At 59.3% G+C, this 23286-nt stretch overlaps 7 protein-coding genes across 7 annotated transcripts; all 7 read right to left on the bottom strand.

Moving 5' to 3' along the window:
• Positions 1–574: 574 nt before the first annotated feature.
• On the bottom strand, positions 575–1405 carry LMXM_08_29_0720 (conserved hypothetical protein; the record flags this gene model as incomplete). Its single annotated transcript, XM_003872441.1, has 1 exon — positions 575–1405. The coding sequence occupies one exon, from the start codon at positions 1403–1405 to the stop codon at positions 575–577; it is 831 nt and encodes a 276-aa protein (XP_003872490.1).
• Positions 1406–3657: 2252 nt separating this feature from the next.
• Positions 3658–4335, bottom strand: LMXM_08_29_0730 (conserved hypothetical protein; the record flags this gene model as incomplete). Its single annotated transcript, XM_003872440.1, has 1 exon — positions 3658–4335. The coding sequence occupies one exon, from the start codon at positions 4333–4335 to the stop codon at positions 3658–3660; it is 678 nt and encodes a 225-aa protein (XP_003872489.1).
• Positions 4336–5763: 1428 nt separating this feature from the next.
• Positions 5764–6885, bottom strand: LMXM_08_29_0740 (peroxisomal targeting signal type 2 receptor,putative; the record flags this gene model as incomplete). Its single annotated transcript, XM_003872439.1, has 1 exon — positions 5764–6885. One exon carries the CDS (start codon positions 6883–6885, stop codon positions 5764–5766), a length of 1122 nt encoding a protein of 373 aa, XP_003872488.1.
• Positions 6886–10164: 3279 nt separating this feature from the next.
• On the bottom strand, positions 10165–12204 carry LMXM_08_29_0750 (putative U3 small nucleolar ribonucleoprotein protein MPP10; the record flags this gene model as incomplete). Its single annotated transcript, XM_003872438.1, has 1 exon — positions 10165–12204. One exon carries the CDS (start codon positions 12202–12204, stop codon positions 10165–10167), a length of 2040 nt encoding a protein of 679 aa, XP_003872487.1.
• Positions 12205–14121: 1917 nt separating this feature from the next.
• On the bottom strand, positions 14122–16437 carry LMXM_08_29_0760 (putative glucose regulated protein 94; the record flags this gene model as incomplete). The annotated part of the gene is made up of 1 exon (XM_003872437.1): positions 14122–16437. The coding sequence occupies one exon, from the start codon at positions 16435–16437 to the stop codon at positions 14122–14124; it is 2316 nt and encodes a 771-aa protein (XP_003872486.1).
• A 1157-nt stretch (positions 16438–17594) lies between these two features.
• LMXM_08_29_0770 (conserved hypothetical protein) lies at positions 17595–18182 on the bottom strand (the record flags this gene model as incomplete). Its single annotated transcript, XM_003872436.1, has 1 exon — positions 17595–18182. One exon carries the CDS (start codon positions 18180–18182, stop codon positions 17595–17597), a length of 588 nt encoding a protein of 195 aa, XP_003872485.1.
• A 3064-nt stretch (positions 18183–21246) lies between these two features.
• On the bottom strand, positions 21247–23052 carry LMXM_08_29_0780 (putative U-box domain protein; the record flags this gene model as incomplete). The annotated part of the gene is made up of 1 exon (XM_003872435.1): positions 21247–23052. The coding sequence occupies one exon, from the start codon at positions 23050–23052 to the stop codon at positions 21247–21249; it is 1806 nt and encodes a 601-aa protein (XP_003872484.1).
• Between the last annotated feature and the right edge of the window lie 234 nt (positions 23053–23286).

Raw genomic sequence — 23286 nt, 5'->3', positions numbered from 1 at the left:
GAGGCGGAGGCCACAACAAACGAGAGCGCGAGTCGACTCCCCTTGTACGCGGCCCAGTCTGCCTGCGTTCCGCGCGCTTTTTTTCCTTTTCTCGTCTCCCTCCACTCACCGACCAGACAAGAGTCGGGGTGGGGGTGGTCTCAAGCCCCTCCCCTCTCTCCCTCCGGCCCGTCCGCTCGATGTGTTCTACGGCGCGGCACAACATCGACAACAACGACGCAAAGATCAAGTAAAACGAGAAAACAAGTAAAAACAATCTGTGATGGGCGCGACAAATTACCTGGAGGGAGACGATAAGTGACGCCACTCCGATGCGAGCCCGTGAGGAACGGAGAAGTGCGAAACAGCCTCCGAGAGACGGGAGAGGGCGGGGCGAAGAGATGGCAGCCGTGGTGACCGACCAACGAGATGAAGCATCAAGGAGAACACACGCGCTTACAGCACCACGGCCAGAGCGTTACCTTCCTCTTGGCCCTTTCCTCTCCCACCTCCTCCCTCTTCTACTTCCCACCCACCCCTCCGCCCATCGCAAAAGTGTTAACCTGTGAAGGTGGTCGAATGCGCGCCATCCCTCCTACCTGTGCGGCTCAGGTGCCGTGTGCACGACCGGCTCCTTTCCAAACTCCTGCACGAGGCTGCTGCTGAACTTGAGGCCGCGCTGCTTCAGCCACTTGCCCACCGTCTCCGTCTCACTACCAAAGAAGTTCTGGTGAGCGTAGTTGCCCTCGGCACCGGAGGTGGCCACGAAATGGCGACCGACAGAGGTGAGCACATCCTTAGGAACCACCTCGTTCTCCCGCCCTTGACTCACCGCCACGAGCCCCACGATGCGGCCGACGTTGTCAACGTTCAAGGAACCATGCGTGTAGCTCCCAATGAGAAGACGCTCGGACACATGCGGTGAAGGCACGAGTGGGACGATGCTGCGCACTCGCATGTTTTCACCGAGCACTGCAATGGCCACGCGCAGCTCCTCTGCCATAACGTCGCTCAGATGCTTGAGAACCTCCTCCGGATTTGCGAGAACAGCACCGTTCGTGGCGTCCATGAGTTTGCACAGCTGGTCACGTGCCTGCACGCACACCTTCTGGAAGTGCTCATTGCGGGCCGCAAAGTCCGTCTCGCTACATACTGTTACGATGGCCGCTCCGCTTGCTGGGGTTGATCCCACACAGCTCACGACAAAGCCGTGCTCCGTCACGCGATCGCCTTTCTTCATCGCCCGGGCCGCGCCGCGCTTGCGCAGCACCTGCATAGCCGCGTCCATGTCCCCGTCAGTTTCCTTGAGAGCCGCGCTGCAGTCCGATATGGGGGCCTCGGTACGGTACCGAAGGGTCTTGACAAGTTCCATGAACGCCTTCTTGTCCGCTGGCACAGCAAAGCAGAGGAGAGAGCGGTGCAACATGGCTGCGCGTGCAGAATGATACGCGCTGTTTACGTAAAGGAGAAGGGGAAAGCAGTGCACGATGATTCGCGTGTAAGCGCTCCGGGGCGGGAGGGTACTTCTCTCTGTGCGTGCGTGTGTGCGCGCAAGGCTGTGCGTTGTCGAGGATGCCCAGCCGTACTGTGAGGAGGAAGAGTAGGGCAAACACCGTTAGAGCACACACACACACACGCAGGCACAAAAGAAGTGAAAGAGGAGAGAGGAGAGAATGCCGCTTCAGTGGATCAACTCCATCCTACGCAGCACCACATGGTAGGCAAACGCACCGTTTGCGTCGTCGTACAAATCTCACGAAACACCGCAGCGGTGCGACCACCACTGTCTTCGCGCAACAGCGCCTGGTCGCAGTTGCGGGTTCGCACAACACAGCGCACATGCAAGTCTCCGTGGTGCTTCACGTCTTCTCTCCATGCCGGAGCTCGTGCGCGGTGGCTTTTCCACCTCATGTGGGTGCGCAGTGGGGTAAGTGAGCAAGAGAACGTAGTACACGGCGCCGTGGGAAGGGGAAGGGGGGCAACAGCAGCAGCAGCGGAAGTTGAAGAACCCGCCCAAAAAAAAAACACAGAGAGAACGTACGTAGAGACACGCACACATGACTACCACTCTCTGGACACTCTCAGTCTCTCCTGCACTATGACGCCCCTGCGATGACAGACGATGCAGGGAAGGCAACCTGCGCAATACGGTAGCTCGGCCACGTCCCGCAGCAGCTCTGCTGCCAGGTTGAGGACGGCATGAGACGATTCACCGCCGCCTCTGCAGTTTCGGTTGAGGGAAGGGGAAAGGAGCGTTGCACGTGAGAGGGCGGTGAAATGTCAGCCTGGATGAGTGCCACTCCCGTCTTCCTCCCTCCCCCCGCCTACCCATGAAGAAGCACCTCGAGCTCTAGGAACAGGTGGCACACGAATGGCAGCCGCTACTCCGCAGAGCGTGTGTGAGGGGCAAGGGAGAACGGGGTTAGACGCCCAAGGGTATGGAGGTCTACCATTCCACAGCCGACGGATGAGCAGCACAGTTGCGGCGGGCTTGTCGTCGCTTTCCCATCCGACAATGCAATCACCGCTTCAGCCATGTGCCCAGATATGCGAAGAGGAGGAGGCACACCTTCGCATCGCAGATGGCATACGAGTACTTCATCTTGGGAGGCGACTAAAGACACAGGGAGTTTCCCAGTGGAGAGCTACAAAGACAGCGCTACCAAGGTCCCTTGCGGCTCACTATCCCTCGCACGTACAAAAACGCCCATGAGGCAGATGAGAGCAGGTAGGAGGAAGAGACTCGATGCTGCCGTGCCGGCACGGCAAACCCGAGGGAGAAACAGAAACACGATGCGGCGAGTTCGACTTACAGGTGACGAATCAGCCACAGGAAGAGAGAAGAGAGGGGGAGGAGAGATGGTGAGGCCCTGCACATGCGCGATGGGTCGAAGCCACCTTGATAAGCAGCAGCACGTGCATCTACAAAGCAGGTGAGAGCGCGAAAGCTCAGGAACGGCGAGTGGCGAAGCACAAACACGTTCAGGAAAGGGTACGTTCGGGAAGGGTGGGGAAGGGCGGTTTCCTTACCCCTTTCTCCACCCGCCATCCCGCTGTCTCAATCCTATCGCCTTCCCCCCCCTTCGATAGCACTTGCAGACTGAGAGAAGCAAAACAAGAATGGGCGAGGCGACAAGCGCACACGCACGAATACACACATGCACACATGCACACACGCCTGTGCATACCCCACGTATAATCGAACATATAGAAGGCGGGGCCGCACAGGCGCAGACGAAACGAGCCCACACACACACGCACTCGCACACACGCCAGGCACACGCACCACAGCAGCGATTAGCGCAAGGGACAGAGGCAGCGAGCGACAGAGCAAGAACGGAGAGGTGCGCAGAGCAAAACAAGAAAAAGTGTGAAGAGGCAGTATGGGAGACAACAGTGCGTGACATCACACGAACCACTGCCTCACACACACACACATACAACGCCCATTCCCCTCCCCTTCTTGCTTTACACACATCACCGTTGTATGGTCTCTTGCCTTGCCGACGCGTGGGTGCATGAGTTTGGCAACGTCGCTCGCTCCTTGACTGCCTCCAAAGGCGCCAGCTTCGCAGCAGTGTCCACCGACATGCGGAGCACAGGATACACGCGTGCTGGTGGGTGCCTGATATAAAAGAGTGAGTGGAAAGAGAAAGTGAAAGAAAACGGCAGAGGACACTACGACTGAAAACTTTCTTTTGGGTTGTACATGGCCATAAGAAAGGCTCGCTCCGCCTCCAACGGCGCGTACACCTCCTCCAGCAACAGTACGGACCACGACCCTGTTGGACAGCCAGCTGAAAGCCATTCCTCGTACGACGCCGTCGGCGGCACCGACAGCACTGAGTCGGTCCGCTCGTCGCCTTCACCGGGAGAGGTTGGCGAGTTCAGCGAGTAGTTCGCCGTGACCTTTTTCTGCAAGTTTTGGGCGCGCTGCGCCTTCCAGCGTGAGTAGGAGTCTCTGCTGGAAGACGAGGGCTCCCCCGCCTCTGAATGGATGCCCAAAGGGGAACTGACAGCACTGCTCGCATCTGCGACAGTCCCAGACATTGTCTTTCTACCGCTGGTAGCCGATTTGGTATGCGATGCCCTCTTCCCGCTGCTGGGCCTACTGTGGCGCCCCTCGTCCATGATTGAGGACGGCGGCACCGTGTACCGGTACAGCTGACGCGCAACATCGTGCCGCGTCATTCCGAGCAGCTGTGCCTTGCGGCGCTGCGTCTCTTTCAGCAGTCGCGTATTCAGCCGGCGGTCCTGCACGCTAAAGCTAAGGGAATTCTGGAGAAAGGCGTTTGTGTTGTTGTGCCTCCGGCTGCCTGGACGTGTGCCCCCAGGCGATGAACTCCGCCTCAGCATGGAAAAAAGCTCTCCAGAGCAAGCGATTCTCTCTTGTGGGAAAGACCGGCGAGGTGGGCAGATAAAGTGCACCCGCGCAAGACGAGTTCCGCAGTCATGAAGAAGCGCCAATGCAGAAGCCCAGGGAAGGAAGGGGGTAGAGGAGAGGAAGACAGAGGTAAGAAATACGAACAGAGCATATATATCTACACACACACACGCATACATACACAGCAGCCAACGTGTGGCGAGAGCATCGGCAAGATAGCGCCTTTTTGTGGCTTGTCAAGCGGTCGTTTCGCTTTTCAGCATGTCCACTCTCTGCCATGCAAACGTGAGCTCAGCCCCACTCGACCCTCCCCCCTCCTGGCCTGCCACAGGGCCCCCATCGCGTGGTGCGAAGAAGCCCTAGACACACGCGTTGCAGCCATGCGCCGACTCGGTCACCTGCGAGTACGACCCCCCGCCTCATGCTCTACCCACCCCGGCTTCGCAGGCCAACCCACAGCCGCTCCCATCACGCCGGGCGTCACTTGGTGCACCCCCCCCGAGGGGGGGGGGGTGCAGGCTCCCCACACCAGCAGTGGGCAGTGCGAGGGTCAGGTGAGATACGCTCGAGCCACGTCGGCACGCTGCCTATCATGTAGATGGCCTAATATATATTCAATGTCGCGGGTCGCACTGACGCCACGCCATCCACGACCTGACCGCCGACATCAGCAGCGATACATCGCTCCGGCTTCCCTACGCCATCGAGAGTTTGCCACATGTGTGAGAGAAACAAAACAAAACGTCACCGGAAAGGGTGACAAAGAGGCGGGGCGAGTGGCGTCGTGCAAGCACGACTAGTGCGACGCGCCGGCGCAGGTACCGCTCTTGATGTGACTTGCGAGCACGAGAGTCTCCTCACCATAGCCGATTAGACGTCAGCGGTTAAGGGGGAGAAAGTGAGAGGGAGGCTGGAAGCGCAGGGCCACCAGTGAAGCTTGTAGCACAGCACCTGCGTCATTCGAGGGCGAACGATGTGGCCTTGCCGATTTCTTCTCCAACAGAGAATGATGGCGAGACCGCGGCTGGTGTTGTGCACGCAAACACACGCGCGCCCATGCACAAACATAGTCGTCAACTCACAGAGAGAGACAGAGAGGGAGAGAAAGCCTTTCGGAAGCGAGTCGCTGCGTGCGTGCACGTGCGGAGGCGAAGAACAACGCACACACATACACCCATGAGAGGGAGAAGAGGAGGTAATGTTGGCTACTGTTCTTGTCGCAGATGAAGCCCTCGTGTCGCGAAGGTGAGAAGAGAGAGGATAGCGACTGGCAGCTACGTCACTGTCCCTCTCCTGAGGGCATATAATGGCGTACTGGCACGTGCGTCAGTGCTTGCAATCATGCAAAGCTGCGAAGGAAGAGGGGCACGCAAGCGTGCGTGCCTCCCGCTTCGCGTGGATTACCGGGGGGAACGCGGCGAAGACGTCATTGTCATTGGCATTGGCATGCCGGACTGTGGCAAGCCAGGCAACACCTTTGTGCGCGGCCGCGGCACGCGCGGCGGCGGCACGGCCGGCGGCAGCTGTTGTGCCGGCAGCGACGCCGTCGCTGCCTGGCCCACAGACCAAAAGAAAGCCGATCCATCGTACGAGGCGGAGGCGAGAGCATTTGGCGCGGCCTGCGACCACTCGAGACCGACGACAAACTCCCGGTGGTGTTGATAGCGGGCGGTCAAGGGCTGCTGCGGCTTCGAGAGGTCCCACACGCACACACGCATGTCATAGCCGCTGGAGGCGAGCATAGACGGGTTGTGAGTCGAGAACCGAACACGGCGGCATGCTTGGTCGTGGCCGGGAAAGGAGGCCAGCGGCTGGTTGGGCCGGCGAGCATCCCAGACGCGGACAGTGCGGTCGACACCGCCGCTGGCGAAGATGTTTGGGTCACTCTTGCAGAAGTCGATGGACAGCACAATTTGATTCTGATGTGCCATCTGCGTCAGCACGGATCGCTGCGGGGATCGGTTGTCCCACAGCTTCCACGAGCCGTCGCCGGAGCAGGACAGTATCGAAGACGGACTGTGCCCTGTCGTGGCCACCTCGTACACTTCCTTGAAGTGCTCCTGCATGGTCACCACCGACACCTCCGGCTTCACCGCGCTGTACATCTTGATGGTGGTGTCCCAGCTGGCTGAGTAGAAGGTGTCTCGGCGGCCTGAGTTCCATGCGACGCACGACACTTCTGCCTGGTGCTCGGCGTTGTGCACAAGCGGCATCACGCCATCCCGGTTGAGGCTCATCGCTAAGTTGTACACCTTCACACCATCACCGCAGGCGGTCACTACGATGTTCTGATCGACCTCGCTAAAGCACGCGTCGAAGACGCCGTCGGGGGTTCCCCAGCATCCTACAAGAGAGACCGAGGAGCCGGCCTGAAAGCCCGGGGCTGCCTCAACAACGTAAACCTTACCAGAGCCGACAATGCCAAAGTTCTGAGAGGTGGAGATGATGAGCTGTGTCGGCTTCCACGGATTGGTGCGGATGCTCTGCCCCGCAAAGCCAGGGTGCATCTGGAAGGACGGCATCTCCGTAGGACGAGCGCGGTGGAAAGGGAGGAAAAGGGCACAAACTGTGAAAGACGAAGTCTCTTGATGGGCAGGAAAAAGGTCGAGGGGAGTGTATGGGAGCGGCTCTGAGGTTGTGGACCCGGCGTACGAGAGAAAGATCGGGGCAAGGAGAGACACACACAGAGAGAGCGCGCGTGAAGGAATGACGGACAGTGTGGATGCGTTCACGCCTGTCTGAGCTGAGGTCGAGAGAGAGAGAGAGGGGGGAAAGTGAACGCGGAAGGACGGGCAGAGGCGCTTAGCCGGCTTTTGAAGTAAGCGGTAGAAGAACGAGAAGAAGAGTATAAGTCTTGACTACTACGACACCGTTAGAGGAATACGTCCTGTGAGATGAATGACAGTGGCAGGGTTGATGATGTTGCTGCCAATCTGATCCACGGCAGGATCTCTGGCAGCTGGGGGGGGAGGGGGCAGGTTAGGATGATCGGTGCGCTGATGTATGCGACCTCCTCCTCCACAGATTACTGAGAGAAACTTCTCCGCGCGAGGATCCAAGATGGGGATGTGACGCGCGCGAGTATGCAGGGGGATTTGTAGCGTCGATTTGCCGTACCGGTGAGTGTTTTTCGAGCCATTAAAACAGCAAAGGGCAAAGGCGAAGAACCAGGAGAGAGAAGGGATGCACGCAGCGGGGGGAGTAGGAGAGGAGGGGTACCGGGGAGGTAAGGGAAGGGGTTCGACGGCGAGCTCATGGGTCGCTGCAGGGGGAAAAGAGGGTGCAACGAGCACAAAACCCTTGAGCGCACCCACACACAGAGATATATATACACCGTGTCGAAACGAGCCCACGCCCATCCCTCTCGTCCTTGGCCGCCAGTTCTCCATCTTTTGCTGCCCTCTGCTGTCACACCACCCCTACGAGTGATGCAAGCGCGACAGGGCGATGCAAAGCATCGCACCCCAACGAGTGTCCTGTGGGTGGACTGTAGCGTTGCTTTCGTGCGCACATTGCGCTGACGCCGTGCATGTACGCACACACACACAGAGGCAGGAATGTACAAAGGACATGCGAAGGAAAAGGAGGAGGGAGGCAACAGAAACACAGAGAGGATGATGATGAGTGCTAAGACGAAACCCACGGACGGTGGGCGCAAGGTGAAGCAAAAAAAAAATGTGGATAGCCCGCCCGCCCACCCATGCAGACGCGCTGAGACACGACCGGCGAACAAGTGGCCTAGAGTGGAGAAGGGGAGAGCCAACGGCAGAGAGAAGCCAGCTGCGCGGCATACACGTCCAAGTACACCTCAGATACGCCCCGAGTTGCTCAGCCAGCAGCGTCTTACTCCCCGCGATAGAGAAACTCCTCCATTGAGCGCTGACGCTTTGTCCCGACCTCGACACGGGCGTCGGCGTCGTCATCGCGTCCCTGAGAGGAGGATGTGAGCTTTGCAGGCCGGCCCTTTAGCGCACTTGCCTTGACAGGGCTGCGCTCCGTCATCTTCGTGGATGGCTGGCTCACAACCACTACACTACTGCCCGTGCTCTGGCGCTGAGAGGCCCGGGATGCCGGGCTGCTGCCAACCCCTGCGCCGCCGCGGCGAGGGGACGGAGACGAGGATGTCGCACGTTTTTTAGTGGAGAGATGCGTGACATCTCGCTGCTTCTGCGACGCGGACGGAGATAACAACAGCGTTCTTCTGCCATGATCGTCCTCATCTTCAGAAATCAGCACGTGCTCCTTCTCCCCTGCTCGGCCCATCGACCCATGCGCAGCCGCGGGGGGAGCTGGAGTGGGGGCAGGCGTGGGGGCAGTGGCCAGGTTCAGGAACTGGTCGCGGTACCGCGTGTCAGAAGGAGGCAGCGCAGGCACCTTATCGCCCAGCTCGGGGTCGTTGCATGTTCTCAGAGCCTTCGTCGAGGAAGCCGCTTTTCGTCTGTTGCGCGCCGTCTCCTCGCTGTTGCTCCAGACAAGATCAGGCGCCGTGTCACCGGCAGTGATCCACGTTCGCGAAGTCGACCCGGTGACGTAGTGCCGCATGCATTGTTCGTACTCCTTGTCCGTGAGCACGCTGTGCGCGACGGATGGAACGAGTTGGCTCATCGAGCGACTCACCAGTCTCAGCTCGCGATTAAGTGTGCGCGTGTGTGCATGCGGGGTACGCGGTGGTGAGCACTAGTCGGGTGGACGCGGAAGTCCACTGAACAACGGCTGCGGAGGCTTCCGCTTGCACACACACTAACGCCAACGCAAAGCTTCTACACGGCCGTCCCTCTTTTCGCAGCTGCAGCGGGGGACGTGTGTGTGACGGAGGACAAGGCGGGTGCTGTGCGTTGCCGCAGAGGAGTATAATGGAAGGAAAGACGTAAAGGAAACTTGTCCCTCTACCCGACGGCGGCATGCGCGGGCGCACACTCGCACGTATGTAACGATGCGGGCCGAGAGGACGGAAAACGCGGGGCGGCAATCGGTGCACGCACGCATTCAAGAGAAAAGTTAGCTGGGCCCCACAGCGGCAGTGGGGGAGGGGGAACAGGGCAGGAGATGATGTAGAAGGAAGACGAGGAAAGAGAACAGGGTGATTAGCGAGTATGTGACCGTGGCAGGCACGTTACACGCACGTCTCACAGTGCCACTTGACCGGCTCGGTATGAGGGGTCGACACCACGGAAGGACGCAGCCGTGGGAGCTTACTCAGGTGCCCTCGTGCGATTCCTTCCTCGCCAAAGGGCATGCCCGCCTCGTTCTTTTCAAAACAGCCCGCCAGACAGCAGCGGATGAGCCGTCTGGGTCTGTGCACCGCCGCCGCCGCCCGCGCTGTCGCTCCTCCACGCATGCATGCGTGCCATTCACGGCGGTGTGGAGTGTTCAGAGAGAGTACAGCCATCGGTCTTCTCACGCGCGCATGTGGCCCAGCGCATGTATGGGAGAATGGGACAGAGACTGGCATCACGCAGGTACCTATGTGTGTGTGTGTGTGTAACGTGCAGATCGATTAGAAGATGGTTATACGCTTGAGTGCTGCCCACACGTACACGCACACATGCGTGCACACGCAGAAGAAAGAGGGAGATGAACGTCTCTCCCCACGATGCGTTCTTCAGGAGACGTGCGACTGTGTTCGAGGGAGAGGAGGGCAGCAGCTTAATGTTCAAGGTAGTTAGCACAGATATAACCGAAAGAGGCAGGTACATCTGGAGGAGTGCGCCACCGCATCACGGGATTGGAAGAAACCACAGCGACAGCGCGGCACAGCTGCGCTAGTCGCGCATGCTGAACGCCGTCCACCCACCCGGCGGCTACTTCTCTCCAGTCGACTCCTGCTTTCGCTTGCGCGCATCAGCGCGCTGCTTGTCACGGGCCTCCTTGCGCTCCTTACCTTTCTTTCCCGCCTCCTTCTTGGAGCGACGTAAGGCGTGCCGCTCCTTTGGCGTCAGCTCGTCAGTGCCAACATCGGCGAAGCGGTGCGAAGAACCGCGGTAAAGATCTTGCGGGGCCAGCGCGTTCTCGCGCGTTGTGGCGAAGTTGCCCACATTCTCGATCACCACGGCCGGTGCCTGGTTCTCCACTGCGCGCACGCGCGCATCGAGGTCTTGCTGCACCGGCTTCGGGGTGTAGTAGAAGTTACTCAGGGCATCGAGGTGCTGAGCCAGCCGCTGCCACATCTGAATCGCCCGCAGCTCATCTTTCTCGATCTCCGTGAGCGGCTCGGCTTTTGGGGCGTCAGGGCCGCCGGCCGCCTCCTCAGCGAGTCGCTGCCTCTCCAGAAAATCTTTTTCGTAGAGGTCCATCAGTGACATCTTCGACTTCTGAGCGTCGAGGGCAGCGTCATACTTCGGGTGGGCAATGTCAGCCTCCGTTGACAAGGTCGTCTTGCGCTTCACATCGTCATAGTTTTCGTCCTGGATGCGCTGCTTGATGCGGTCCTCCAGCTTGGCAGTGAACGCCTCGGTTACGACTGGGACCGCCTTCATGCCGTACTCAAACTCCAGGTTGTCCACCTCAAGCAGCGCGTCGCGCGGGCGCTTGCTGGCGGCCGTCTCACCCACCATGCTCCAGTCGGTGGTAAACAGCCGCTTCTCCTCCAGCTTGCGCACCATATGCTGCTCGCGCAAGCGCTCCTTCTGCAGCTCAGACAGGCTTGGATCCTCTAGGGCGGCGAGCAGCTCCTCATTCATCTCCTCCCCCTCGCCCTCCAGTGCACCACCAGCGTCGTCGTCATCCTCACCGCCACCGTGCCCGGCACGACTGCCGTAGCCCCCGTGCTCCTCTTCGAAGTCGCCCGCCTCGTCGTTCAGGATGTCGCCCTTGCCAAAGTACGCCCCGTCCTGTTCATTGTACGCTTCACCGGTCGCCTCGTTGGCCGGATCGTCGAGCTCGATGTCCTCCTCCATATCCGGGTCCTCGTCCTCCTCCTCCCCAAAGCCGCGCCCGTCATCCTCGAAGTCGTCGCCGTACAGCTCACGGAGCGCGGCCAGATCCTCCTCGGACTCTGCGCCATCCTCGGCGTCCGCCATAGCCCGTAGGTTGCGATCCCGCGCGCGCCGGTCTTGCGGCGCCTCATCCCGCTCGTCCTCTTCGAAATCCGCATCGCCTTCTTCTTCAGCCTCCTCGCGGCGACGGCGGCGCGACCTGCCGTGGTCAGAGTCCTCCCCGTCCCAGTCGTCGTCCTCATCGTCCTCCTCGCCGGCATTGTCCGTGCCGAAGGCGTAGCGCCATGAATCGTCGCCACCGCCGCCACCGTTCTTCGCCTCCTTCCGCGACTTCCGCTTTGCTGCCTGCTTCGCCAGCAGAGCCTCAATCTCCTCATCCAAGTCACTCTCGCCGAGCTCCGAGGTGCGGGTAGAGAGGATGTCCTTCTCCGCGGCGTCGTCGCTGGGCTCGTGTGCGCTACGGTCACCGTCATCGTCTTCGCCCGACGGTGCCTTGGTCTTGCGGGATTGTTGACGCGCCTCCTTCGCTGACGTGCCCTTGCCGCCACCCCCGTAGAGCCTCTCTGCGCGGCGGACGTTATTCTCCAGCTGGCGGAGCACTGGTCGCATCAGCATGCTCAGCTGGCCCCACACCTGCTCCGTGGTGATGTGCCGCTCCTTACGCGTCTCGATGGTGTTCGAGACGAAGCGCAACGCAGGTGAGTGCAGCTTCGTCGCCAGCGAGTACAGCGCGGCGATGGACTCCCGCGACACGGTATCCCCGCTTCGGCGTGAGACAAGGAGGTGGTCCACGTGACTGCTTGTAAGTCGATCCAGCACGTCCTTTGACGAGCGCAGCTGGCCGCCGAGCTTTGGCGCCGCCACCGCCTTGCCAGGCGATGAAGCGGAGGTACTAGCAGATGGCATTGGAGGGGGAGGGAGGGGCAACTGAGTAGCTAAAGACGCTGCAACGCGTATGTGCGGCTAGGTGCGTGTCTGACGAAGGCGCAATGGAGAAGTCGCGCGACGGAGAGACACGAGGGCCTCTGCCGCTGTTACCTCTGTGTGTGTGTCCGTGTATGGCGCACAAAGAGATCCACACGTGCACGCACACCCACACGCGGCGGCCCGTTTCTCTCTCTGCGGTGACTGTCTTGTAGTGGTTTTATGTGTCTGTGGTGGCGTGCCACAACCACTCAGTCCCCTTCTCCTCCGCGCACGCACGGCGACGCTGATTACGGATTTAAAAAGGAGTACAGAAAGAAGGGGTCAAGATGCGAGGAGACACGACGGGTAGCGGAGGTGCGTCGCGCTGACTGCTGGCTCCTGTCTGTCTGTATGTGAGTGGAAAAGAAATGGACCCGTACGCTCCCGTGAGAGATGCTTCGCACTCGGTCAGCGTCTGCGTGCTGAGTGAGCTGTGGGGAGAGAGAGGGAGAGAAAAGGGACGGCAACACAGAATAAGAAGCACAGTGGATCGGCGTCGGTGAAACCGATGAGCGAACGTGGTAAGCGAAGGACGTGCCGGATAGCGACTCGGTGAACGGGAAACGTGGTCGAACGCCTTCGCTGCGTACTTCACAAGATTTCGAGCAAAGGTTGGGCCGGTACACATCGTCGCATGTCATGTCGGCCCACCAAGAAACGCACGGCATACCAAGCGAGAAGGGAGCAGAGGAGGGACTGGGAACTCGGCAAGCGGCAGTTCCACGGCACGCACCGCACCCACTGTTCTCCATCCACCCCCTCCCGCTCATGTGAACAGACATGTTCACATACGCCCCTCTCTTCCATACTTCTACTTCTTGGTCGCCACTCTCACCGGCGTCTTTTGGGTGCGTGCGTGTGAGTGCGCATTCGATGATAACATTGACGCGCGCATCACGCACGAGAAAGGTGGGGAGTGGTGCTTCCGTTCCATCTCTCTCCTCTTCAGTCTGCCTCAGCTGTGTGCATGATGTGTCTTACCGTGGAGATGGCCCTTCTCCTCCTCCCCGCTACTGCGCGTGGGGAAGAGCGTTAGAGAGACTGCCACCGAGAAGCCCATACACGAAAAACGAATCTGCACTCGCCTTCATCTTCTCGGCCGACTCCGAGTCCTCCCTCTTCAGTTCTGCCACTCCTCTGCGATGTATACGGCGCCACCTATCTTTCCCAGTGCAGTCCCTCGCACAGCGAAAGTCCAAAACGCAGCTGCCGCTCAACATCTGCCGGCTCTCCCTATCTATGATGCACCGAGTGAAGCCGATGGCATAGCGGCAGTCCGCCCCTCCCACTCACGCGAGGCTGCCCCTGGGGGAATGACGACGATGGGACCGAAAGAGAGAGAAAAAAGGGACCCTCTTCGCGAACAAGCACTCATGCGAAGGCCTGGGTGAGAACAAGCGAGGAAAACGGAAGAGGAAGGGCGGCAGAGGAGGAGTTCAGCCAGATCCGGCGGCACCCTCCTCGAGGTACGCAGAGATGCCGAGCGCGCGCACACCTGCATGGCACACACGTCGGCACGAAACAAGTAAGCACCCAGAAGGAAAACAAAAGGAAAGCGAAATGATAGTGCCAACCATAAAAACCGCGCACGAATGCGTGACTGAGGAGAAGAGAAAAGGACGCGCAAGTACAAGAAGCCCAGTGTAACCGTATGTTCACATGAAAGAAGTGTCCGCGCCATCTCCGTTATCGCAGCGTGGTAGTCTTTTGGGGGGGGGGAAGTAGACGGCTGTCGCTGTAGTTGCTGCTCTGGGAGACGGGTCGCCGGCAGTCCGCTCACAACAGCGACGATGATGACAGTCATGTGACCCAGACGCCGAGGTGTGCCAGGGAGGGGAGCAACGGTTGACTAGCCTGTTATAGATCGTCCTCGCCGCCTGTTTCAGCTTCCTCGTCCGCATTGGCGGACACCTTCGGCTGCTCCTCCTCTTCCTCAGTCTCCGTGTTGGAGACGGTGTACTCGGCGTCGTCCGGCGGCAGCAGCGAGTCGTCCGCGCTCAGGTCGACGCTGCTGCGGAGCAGACGGTTAATGCGCTTCGAGTAGGCCGCCACGTCCGCCACCGGGAACTCGGCCTGCAAGTTTGCCGTATCGTACAGCACCCACGCAATGTCCGTTGCCACTTCGTCATCCTCGTTCACGGTGAAGCGCTTGAACATCTCGTCCACGAGCGGGTGGCGGTAGTTCACCTCCAACACACGCTCGGCGGTCATCTGCTGGTTAGCGAGGGACATTGACTGGCCACGCATGATGCTGGCCAGGCGCGCCGTGATCTGGTTCTCACCGGAGGACACAATGAATGCCTCATTCGTCATGCGCTTCGTCAAGACAACCTTGCGCACCTCCGAGTACCCGAAGAGCGTGCGCAGATGAGTGAAGAAGGAATCGTACTTCTCCTTGCGCTTCCTGTCCACCACTCGCTGCCGCGCGTCGCTCTCCTCCAACTGCACCCCCTCCTTCGCGAGGTTGATGAGCTTCTTCCCAGCAAAGTCAGTCAACTGCGACACAACGTACTCGTCGATGGCGTCCGTCATGAAGATCACCTCAACATCGTGGTTGACGGCGTCCTCCAGCACCGGAGACTTCTTGATCCGCACCACCGAGTCGCCGGAGAGGTAGTAGATGCCCTTCTGGCCTTTCTTCATGCGGTCCACGTAGGTCTGGAGGCTGATGTACTCGCTTTCATTCCTACTGGACTTGTAGCGGAACAGCTTCGTGAGGCGATTGCGGTTGTTGCTGTCCAGCATGACACCGAGACGGAGATGCTTGCCATACAGCTCCCAGAACTTGTTGTAGGCCGGCTTCTTGAGGTGCGTGTGTCCAGACGGAGCCGGGTTCTCCACCTGCTTTCCATTCGCGATCGCCTCGTCCTGCGCCGCAATGTCGGCGAACATGCTCAGCGTCTTGCGCACAAGTTTCTTCTTGATCACGCGCAGAATACGGCTCTCTTGCAGCACCTCACGCGACACGTTCAGCGGCAAGTCGTTGCTGTCCACAATGCCCTTGACAAAGTTCAGGTAGCGCGGCAGCAAGTCGCGGAACTCGTCCGTGATGAAGACGCGGCGCACGTACAGCTTGATGTTCGTGTTCGGGACAGCGTTGTCGTCTGAGAAGGACGCCGGATCCACGGTGGTGGGGACGAAGAGGATCGAGTCGAAATCCACCTCTCCCTCCACCTTGAAGTGGTTGAAGTACAAGGGGTCACGGTAGTCGCCGGAGAAGGCCTTGTAGAACTTGTGGTACTCCTCCTCCGTCACGTTGCCAATCGGGCGGGTCCAGATCGGACGGTTCTCGTTCACCAGAGTCCAGCGCTTCTCCTTTACAACGCCCAGCGTGTCCCCCTCCCTGCCCGGGTCCTCCTCCACGGCATCCTCGTCGAGGCTCCCCTCCTCCGCGGCCGGCTCCGGCGTCGCTGCCGTGCTCGCCACCTCCACCTCCTCCTGGACGTAGATGGGGAAGTTGATGAACTCGCTGTACTGGTGAATCGTCTTTTTTATCGTCTCAGCAGACAGGAACTGCTCAGCGTCCGGCTTTAGCTCGATGGTGATCTCAGTGCCGCGACCGAGCGTGTTGCCGCGCGGGTCGGGGTAGAGGAAGTACTGTCCGTCCCCCTTAGACTCCCAGACATACTGCTCGTCGCTGTCGTCACTCTTGGACGCGACGCGCACGCGGTCGCCGACGAGGAAGACAGAGTAGAAGCCGACGCCAAACTGGCCAATCAGGTTGTTTTGGTCACCGCCAACAGCACCGACACCCTCCTGCAGCTTCTCGAGAAAGTGCTTGGTGCCGGAGGTGCCGAGGGAGCCGAGATGTTTTGCCAGTTCCTCCTTCGTCATGCCAACACCACCGTCGCGAAGAATGAGCTCGCTCTTCTCCTTGTCGAAGGAGATGCGGAGGTCCATCGTCGGGGCCTCGCCATCCTTCGTGAGCGGCTCCTTGGGAGAGGTGAGGTAGAGGACACGAATCTTATCAAGCGCGTCGCTGCCGTTCGATATCAGCTCGCGCAAGAAAACAGCACGGTTGGTGTAAAGGGAATTGACAAGGATGTCCAGCATCTTCGACACCTCGGCCTGGAAGGCGATGGGGGTGCCACGGCCATCACCAGCGGACACCGTGACGGAGCCGAGCAGCAGCAGTGCCACGAGCACCACGCGGAGCAAGCTTGAGTTCGCCATGGTGGGCCTCTGCGCCTGGCAAGGGAAACCGAAAAGATTTTTTTTTAAGAGGCCAAGATAGCACCGAGCGGAGATGGCGAGAGAAACAGGAAAGGATGCCGGAGTGCTTTGCAGATCCCACGGTGTTTGCTACTACTTACTAAGCAAGGTGCCTGGCGCGGACTGGAGCTTACGCTATCTGTTTCGTCGAATATGGTGACTCACTCTGCAGCTGTCGCGGTGGCTGAAGAGTGACTCGAGGAGAAGATCGGCTCTCACACACGCACACAAACGTGCGTGCACACAAGTCTCCGCTACAAGGGAGAGAGGAAAAAGGAGGGCAGGGGCAGGGGCAGGGGCGCACACAGAGGGAGGGAGGGAGAGAGCTCGTACTTACACGAGAATCGCAAAGTGCAGTGGGCGAAAAAAAAAAGAATGAGCGAGCGAGGGAACTACGAGGGGTGAAACGCGTGCAGCCGCGAAAGCACAGGAGAGCATGAAGGCGGAGGAGTGCAAGTAGGCGAGACGGGAGTGGGTGTCTGCGCAGCGTGTGCATGCAGAGGGCGAGGGTGGCGAAGGGCACAGCCACAGGTGTCACCGCCGATGTCCTGCGGGTATCAACAACAGCGAGAGCAGAACAGAACAAAGCGATGCAGAGAAGTCACGCGACCGTTTTGTTGTCGGGTGATGATATGGAAAAGCGGCGGTGCGGTTGTGCGCAGAGTGGACGTCACACAAACACACAGTGCACGTGTGCCGGGCTCAGGTAGCATTGGATAAGAATGAGGGGCAAGGGGTGACAACACACAGGGGCCCGGCACTGCGTTGACGACAGAAGTAAAGGAGAAGCAGCTGTCCGCTCGCTGTCTGTGGTTGAGCTTGACCTAAATACAAGCGGAAACAAAACGCCTCCTCTAACTTCGTGGCCAACATCCATGTGCGCGTCGGTTATCCAGACTGGACCACGCATGTGAGGCAGGGGGGCAGCCGAGGGAGCGCGCTGCGCGCTCCTGCTGTCAAGCCGCTGCCGCTTTTCCATGGTGTTCTGTTTTGAAGGTGAGGCAAGCCTCGCAAGTCACGCGCTTCACGCTACAATCACGGCGTTGTGAGCAAAAACGAACAAAACCACTGTCCTGCAGCCACACACGTCCCCAGCTGCGAATCACCTGTGAGTCCCTTCACTGAATGGTGCGCTTCATCCCACCCTCACCTCCGTCCTCCACGCGAAAGACGCGCACCACCGGGCCAACCGGTGACGCGGCCGCGGCGACGGCAGCATCACTGTCGCCGATGCCCTCCAGGCTCCGCTGCGCGAGCTCGTATCGCAACTGCATGCGACGTTGGCGGTCTTGCACGGCAAAGTAACGCGGCAGCAGATACGTCACGGTCAGCCAACCAAACAAGCCGGCGCCGAAGACGCACAGCACCACCTGCAGTTTGCGCAGCATGGACAGATTGTGCCTCAGGTCCCTCTGCCGTTTTTCTCGCTGGTACTTGTCAATCCCCTGGTTCATAATCTGCTGCGCTCGCGCCGAGCTCTTCACCTCGAACTTACGGCTTGTAGACTCGCTCACAAACTGGCGTGCCGTACACGCCTCTCTCTGACGTCTCTCCAGCTCATCTGATGGGATGCCGAGCTCCTTCTCCGGATTTTGACGTGCAGCGCGAAGCAACCCCTGGACGCTGTCGGTGGCTGCTTGGGCCGACTTCACCGCATCGCCAGCGGATGAAGAGCTGAAGCCACCACTGCTGTCGTGACTAGCCATCCTCAGATAAAGACGGGAGAGAGCCGGAGGACGAGCAGAGTGGTATGGATGGGCAAGAAACAAATGTGCACAAGCAAAGGGAAAAAGACCCCGAGGACGTCAGCGGCACGGAAATCGAAGGAGGGAGGGAAGGGGCACGGAAAGGGAAACGCCTCGAAGTGCTGCAACTCACGCGCACAAACACATATGCAGCCTGTGTCCTCCTGCCGCAGCCGCTCTTCGTTACTGTTGTTGTTGAAGCGTCGCCGTGCTGATATATTGCATCGCTGTTATGTGTGCACCGTGGACGAAAGGCAAACACAGCAGTGTCCACACGTGCACGGAGGGGGCGGGGGTGATAAGAGGGGAAGAGACAGAGAGACCACCGCACACCACGGAACGGTCAAAGGAAAGTGTTGGGGGGTCGCCGGGGTGGCAGACCTCAGAGAGAAAGCGAGAGAAAAGAAAGGACAAGAAGAATGACCGTTTGCGTGTGTGTGTGTGCGTGTGTGCGGGTCCGTTTGCCGCATATAAAGCAACGGTTGATGTCCTCCCCTTCCTTTCACCTCAGCTCTCTGCACCACATCTCAGCACGGCGCGCCAGTGCCAAATCCTCAACAGTGGAAAGAAGAGAGCCGAAGCACGCAGACAGAGAGTGAAGCTACCAAGCAAGACCGTCATACAACCGAGGCGAAGTCCTCGGTGGTGAGAGGGCGTCCGCGGCAAAATGTGAGCCACGCGTGATCACCGCATAATTCACGTGATCGCTCCTCGTTACACTCGTCACTTGTTTTTGTTCTTTTTTTTCCAAGTTCTCAACAACTCTTATCCATAACAACATGCATGCGAACGCCACCATGGTCCTTCGCGAGCGAGTGCACAGGTCAGTCCCCCATATCCCCACCTTTTCAGTCAACACACGTTGACTGCGCACTTTTTTTTTTGGGGGGGGGGGGACATTGCACAGACCGCCACGCGGCAATTCAACTTCGTTATAAGTAAAACCAACGGAGCGCACGAACGGAGCAAGGGAAAAAGAAGTGGGGGAAAGGGAGGGGGTAGAGACAGTCGGACACCGAGAAGGGAATGAGAGAAGAGAGACGGTGAAGGCTGAAAAAAAGGGTGCATCTCTTCACCTCACCGCCGCTGCCACACCACGCACACACGCTGTCCCTTCCTTAGCCTCCCGCCCCTTTCTCCCCCCCCCACCCCACTCGTTGTTTCCTTTAGCGCCATGCGCCTAACGATGCGCAGCCGTGAAACTCTTCCCTTGTCACTTCCCCTTGTTTCTGGAGGGCTGCCGACACAACGTGTCTCTGTGTGTCCATGGGTGCGTGTGCGGGTGCACCACCTGTCCCCATCCCAACATCTGTCGTTGTAGATGGAGGGGGTGAGAAGGGAAGGGGGACGGGGGAGGGGAGGAGAGGGGGGGCGCAGTGCACATCGGTAAGGATGTCCACAGCAAACAAAATGACGAAGACCTGAGCCATGAAAGACGAGAGGGCAAAACGAGAAAGCGAGGCACACCGACAAGAGCGCGACTCACATCAAACCCACGACTGAAGACAGAGTAGTGATGCGCCAACGGAGAACCAGTCACCGGGAAGAGAGAGAAGGGGGTGAGAGACAAAGAAAAAAAGGGGAGGGGCGACGTGGGCGCGTGCGTGCGTGCGTGCCTTTACGGGTAAAACATGTCCTTCCCTTTCGTACCAGGCAGGCACAGCGAATAAGAAAGCAGCACGCACGCACACACACACACATAGACAGTAAGAAAAAAGGCAAGACAGGGGAAAGTTCAGAGTGAGGTGGGGGACGCCGCTTCCGCTCGATGAACCGCCCCTCCCGTCCCCTTCTTTCCTTCCGTTCGCCCCCTCCCCCCTCCCCCTTCCCCCTTCCCTGACGACGGAGGTGGGGGATCTCAGTGCGTGGTGATATCACGCGTTCCAGTCCCCACCACACTCTCTGTGAGGAAGCCAGGCAGCTATCCTCTCCCTTACCCCTGAATACATGCCGTACCACGTCTGGTTGTTACAGGGCCAAGCACCTGTGACGTAGGGAAGCCGGAGCGATGTATCGCTGCTGATGTCGGCGGTCAGGTCGTGGATGGCGTGGCGTCAGTGCGACCCGCGACATTGAATATATATTAGGCCATCTACATGATAGGCAGCGTGCCGACGTGGCTCGAGCGTATCTCACCTGACCCTCGCACTGCCCACTGCTGGTGTGGGGAGCCTGCACCCCCCCCCCTCGGGGGGGGGTGCACCAAGTGACGCCCGGCGTGATGGGAGCGGCTGTGGGTTGGCCTGCGAAGCCGGGGTGGGTAGAGCATGAGGCGGGGGGTCGTACTCGCAGGTGACCGAGTCGGCGCATGGCTGCAACGCGTGTGTCTAGGGCTTCTTCGCACCACGCGATGGGGGCCCTGTGGCAGGCCAGGAGGGGGGAGGGTCGAGTGGGGCTGAGCTCACGTTTGCATGGCAGAGAGTGGACATGCTGAAAAGCGAAACGACCGCTTCTCTCCTCCTTCTCCAAGCACACACACACAAGAACAGAAACAGTCACACATGATGCGGGTCGATACACACAAATAAAAAAAAACGAAGGAAAACAAGAAGGGGGTGTGGCGCATCGCGGGAGTGCCTGTCACACAAGAACAAATTCGCGTGTGCAGGTACATGGACGCCACTCGGCGGCGGTGGTGAGGGTTCTCAATAATAAGTGAAGTGAGGCGTACGTCCTACGCACGACAACGGTGCCCCAAAGCCTGTCCTCCCGACACACGATGCGCGTATGCGCAAGGGACAAGGTGAGAAAGACTCGCTGTATATATCACCTCGTGGAGATCGACAAAGGCACATGGCAGGTGAAAAAGAATGAGGATCTGCTCAGGACAGGAGAAATAGATCCCGTGCAGCTTGTGAGGGCGCGTGTGCCCAAACTCCTGACGCTATCGATAGACGCTTCAGGCACCTACACGTGTGTGGTGGAGCGGGCGGGGAACACGAGACGGAAAGACAAGCGGGGAAAAGGGCCGCGCTGAACACGAGAGCGGGCCTTGATCTGAGGCTGTTCCGCCTGGACGCCTTCATCAGAATTTGTACATGTCGTCCTCGGCCACCAGTTGCGTTGCCATGGTCTGACGCACTATCTGCTGCATGATCTTCGTCGCCACAGCCGTGTTTGGGCTCAGTTGGGCGGCCGTCAAAGGACGTCCGGTGATGGGGCAGACGGAGCCGTTCTGCTCCAGCCAGTTCATGATGGCCTCCTTTTCGTATGTCTGCCCGTACGGCGAGGAGACAGGGTTCTTCATGACGGCGCCAGTCAGCGCGCACAGCAGGTCGGCATCCACGCCCTCGACATTGTCCTGCTTCGTACTCGGATTCACCTTGTGCCGGATCGGCGCGGCCGCCTTGTCGATAGAGATCTTGTTCGTCCTCTTCGGCCTCAGCGGCGGTATCTCGCTCAGCAGACGCGCGCCACCAGCCGGAGCAGCCGGTGCGGCCACCGGCACCTGCTGTGTGGTCAGTTGTGATATCATGGCAAGGAAGCAGCTGTCGATCCACTGAAACGTGGTCGAATCCTGTGCAATGAGGGTGTCAGCCGTGACACGACGGAACTGTCGATACCACGCCTCCGTGAAAGGCAGCCCACAGCCGCCCACCTCCTTCTTCAGGAAAGCCTCAACGGTCGCTTGCAACGCCGCGCTCGACAACTCGGGCAGCAGGCCGTCCATCGGATAGCTGGGCTTTTCGGCCATGGCATCGACGTTGCACATGAAGTGGAGGAGGTTGATGTACATAACCATCATTTGTCCCGACACACGCGCATCCGCCACGATGGGGCGGATCGACAGTTGGAAGAGATCGTGGAAAAAGGTGCAGAAGATGCGCAACTCCTGGCTCGCCTCCTCCATGTGGTACGCTGCGAAGGCGCCGAAGAGGAAAGATAGGCTGAGGGAGTGCAACAAGTGGCCAGCGACGCGCGGCGCCCGGGCGGTCATCGTCTCATGCAGATTTGAGGCCAGCGACTGCACATACATCATCACCGTCCCGTCGAGTAACGTCGTGGAGAGAAGGATGTGCTGACGCCACTGTGTCGACTCCTTCGAGGAGAACTTGAAGATGTTCATGATGGTCTGCATCGTGTTGTTCACGGCGTTCTGGGTCAACAGCGGTACCGTGTCCGAGCTTGCAATGGCGTCGCCGAGCACGTCGCTCACGACCTGGATCGCCTGCAGACGCAGCATCAGGTTCAGCATAAAGTCCACCTTTTCCGTGAACTTGTTGCAGCTGTGCTCCTCGATCATCTCCCCAGCCCCGAAGAAAGCCTGCGGCTGGGTGAAGCCTAGTAGGCCGCTAATGCAGTTGCACCGCAGCTCGAACTCGTACGGAGGCTCCTTCAGTAAGATAGCCAGCAGTAGCTGAATCGCAAACTGCGTGTTGTGCTCTGCAAACTCGTGTACGGCCGCAGCCTTCAGTTTGTAGTCCATCACGCGCATCAGCAGCACTAGCACGTGCTCCGACATGCGGCCTAGCTCTGAGTCAAACGGCATCGTACCCTCGTCTTTGATGGACTTCTCGAAGATACTCGTCATGTCCTCCAAGCACTCAAACACCACCGACCGCACCGGCTTGTAGAGGGAGAAGTTGTTCAGCAGCAAGCAGAACTTCGTCTTGCGGCGCAGCGGCACGGCCTTTACATCAGCGTTGTTCAAGTACTGCGCCACGACGACGCGAGAGACGCGGCGCACAGCCTCGCTGACGACGGCGGCATCGCCCATGTAGAACCCGTTTGCATTTGAGATGTCACTCATTTGAATCCATTGATCAAGCGTGGCATCGTCGACCGCAGCACCGCTCTGGATGTAGGCGTCCAGTTCACCAATCCTCGCCATGCTTGAGATGGGTGGATGGGGAGGAGGAGGAGGCGGGGCGGGATAGTGTAGGCGGAGCGAGATGACCGTATGCACACAGTCAAGGCACGAAATAAGACAAGCCCCAACAAAAAGCGAAAAAGGCGGTCAGCCCTGGGGCAGCCACCAGTTTCCGGGTATGACCAGTAGCGGCAAGGTGCCGAAAGCAGGCGGTCGAGAAAGGTGGTGCCTTTCCTGGTTGATTTCGACTGTTGT

The sequence above is a fragment of the Leishmania mexicana genome, chromosome 8, assembly GCF_000234665.1.
Source record: "Leishmania mexicana MHOM/GT/2001/U1103 complete genome, chromosome 8".
Classification (NCBI taxonomy): domain Eukaryota; phylum Euglenozoa; class Kinetoplastea; order Trypanosomatida; family Trypanosomatidae; genus Leishmania; species Leishmania mexicana.
This window is presented reverse-complemented; position numbering and strand designations above follow the sequence as displayed.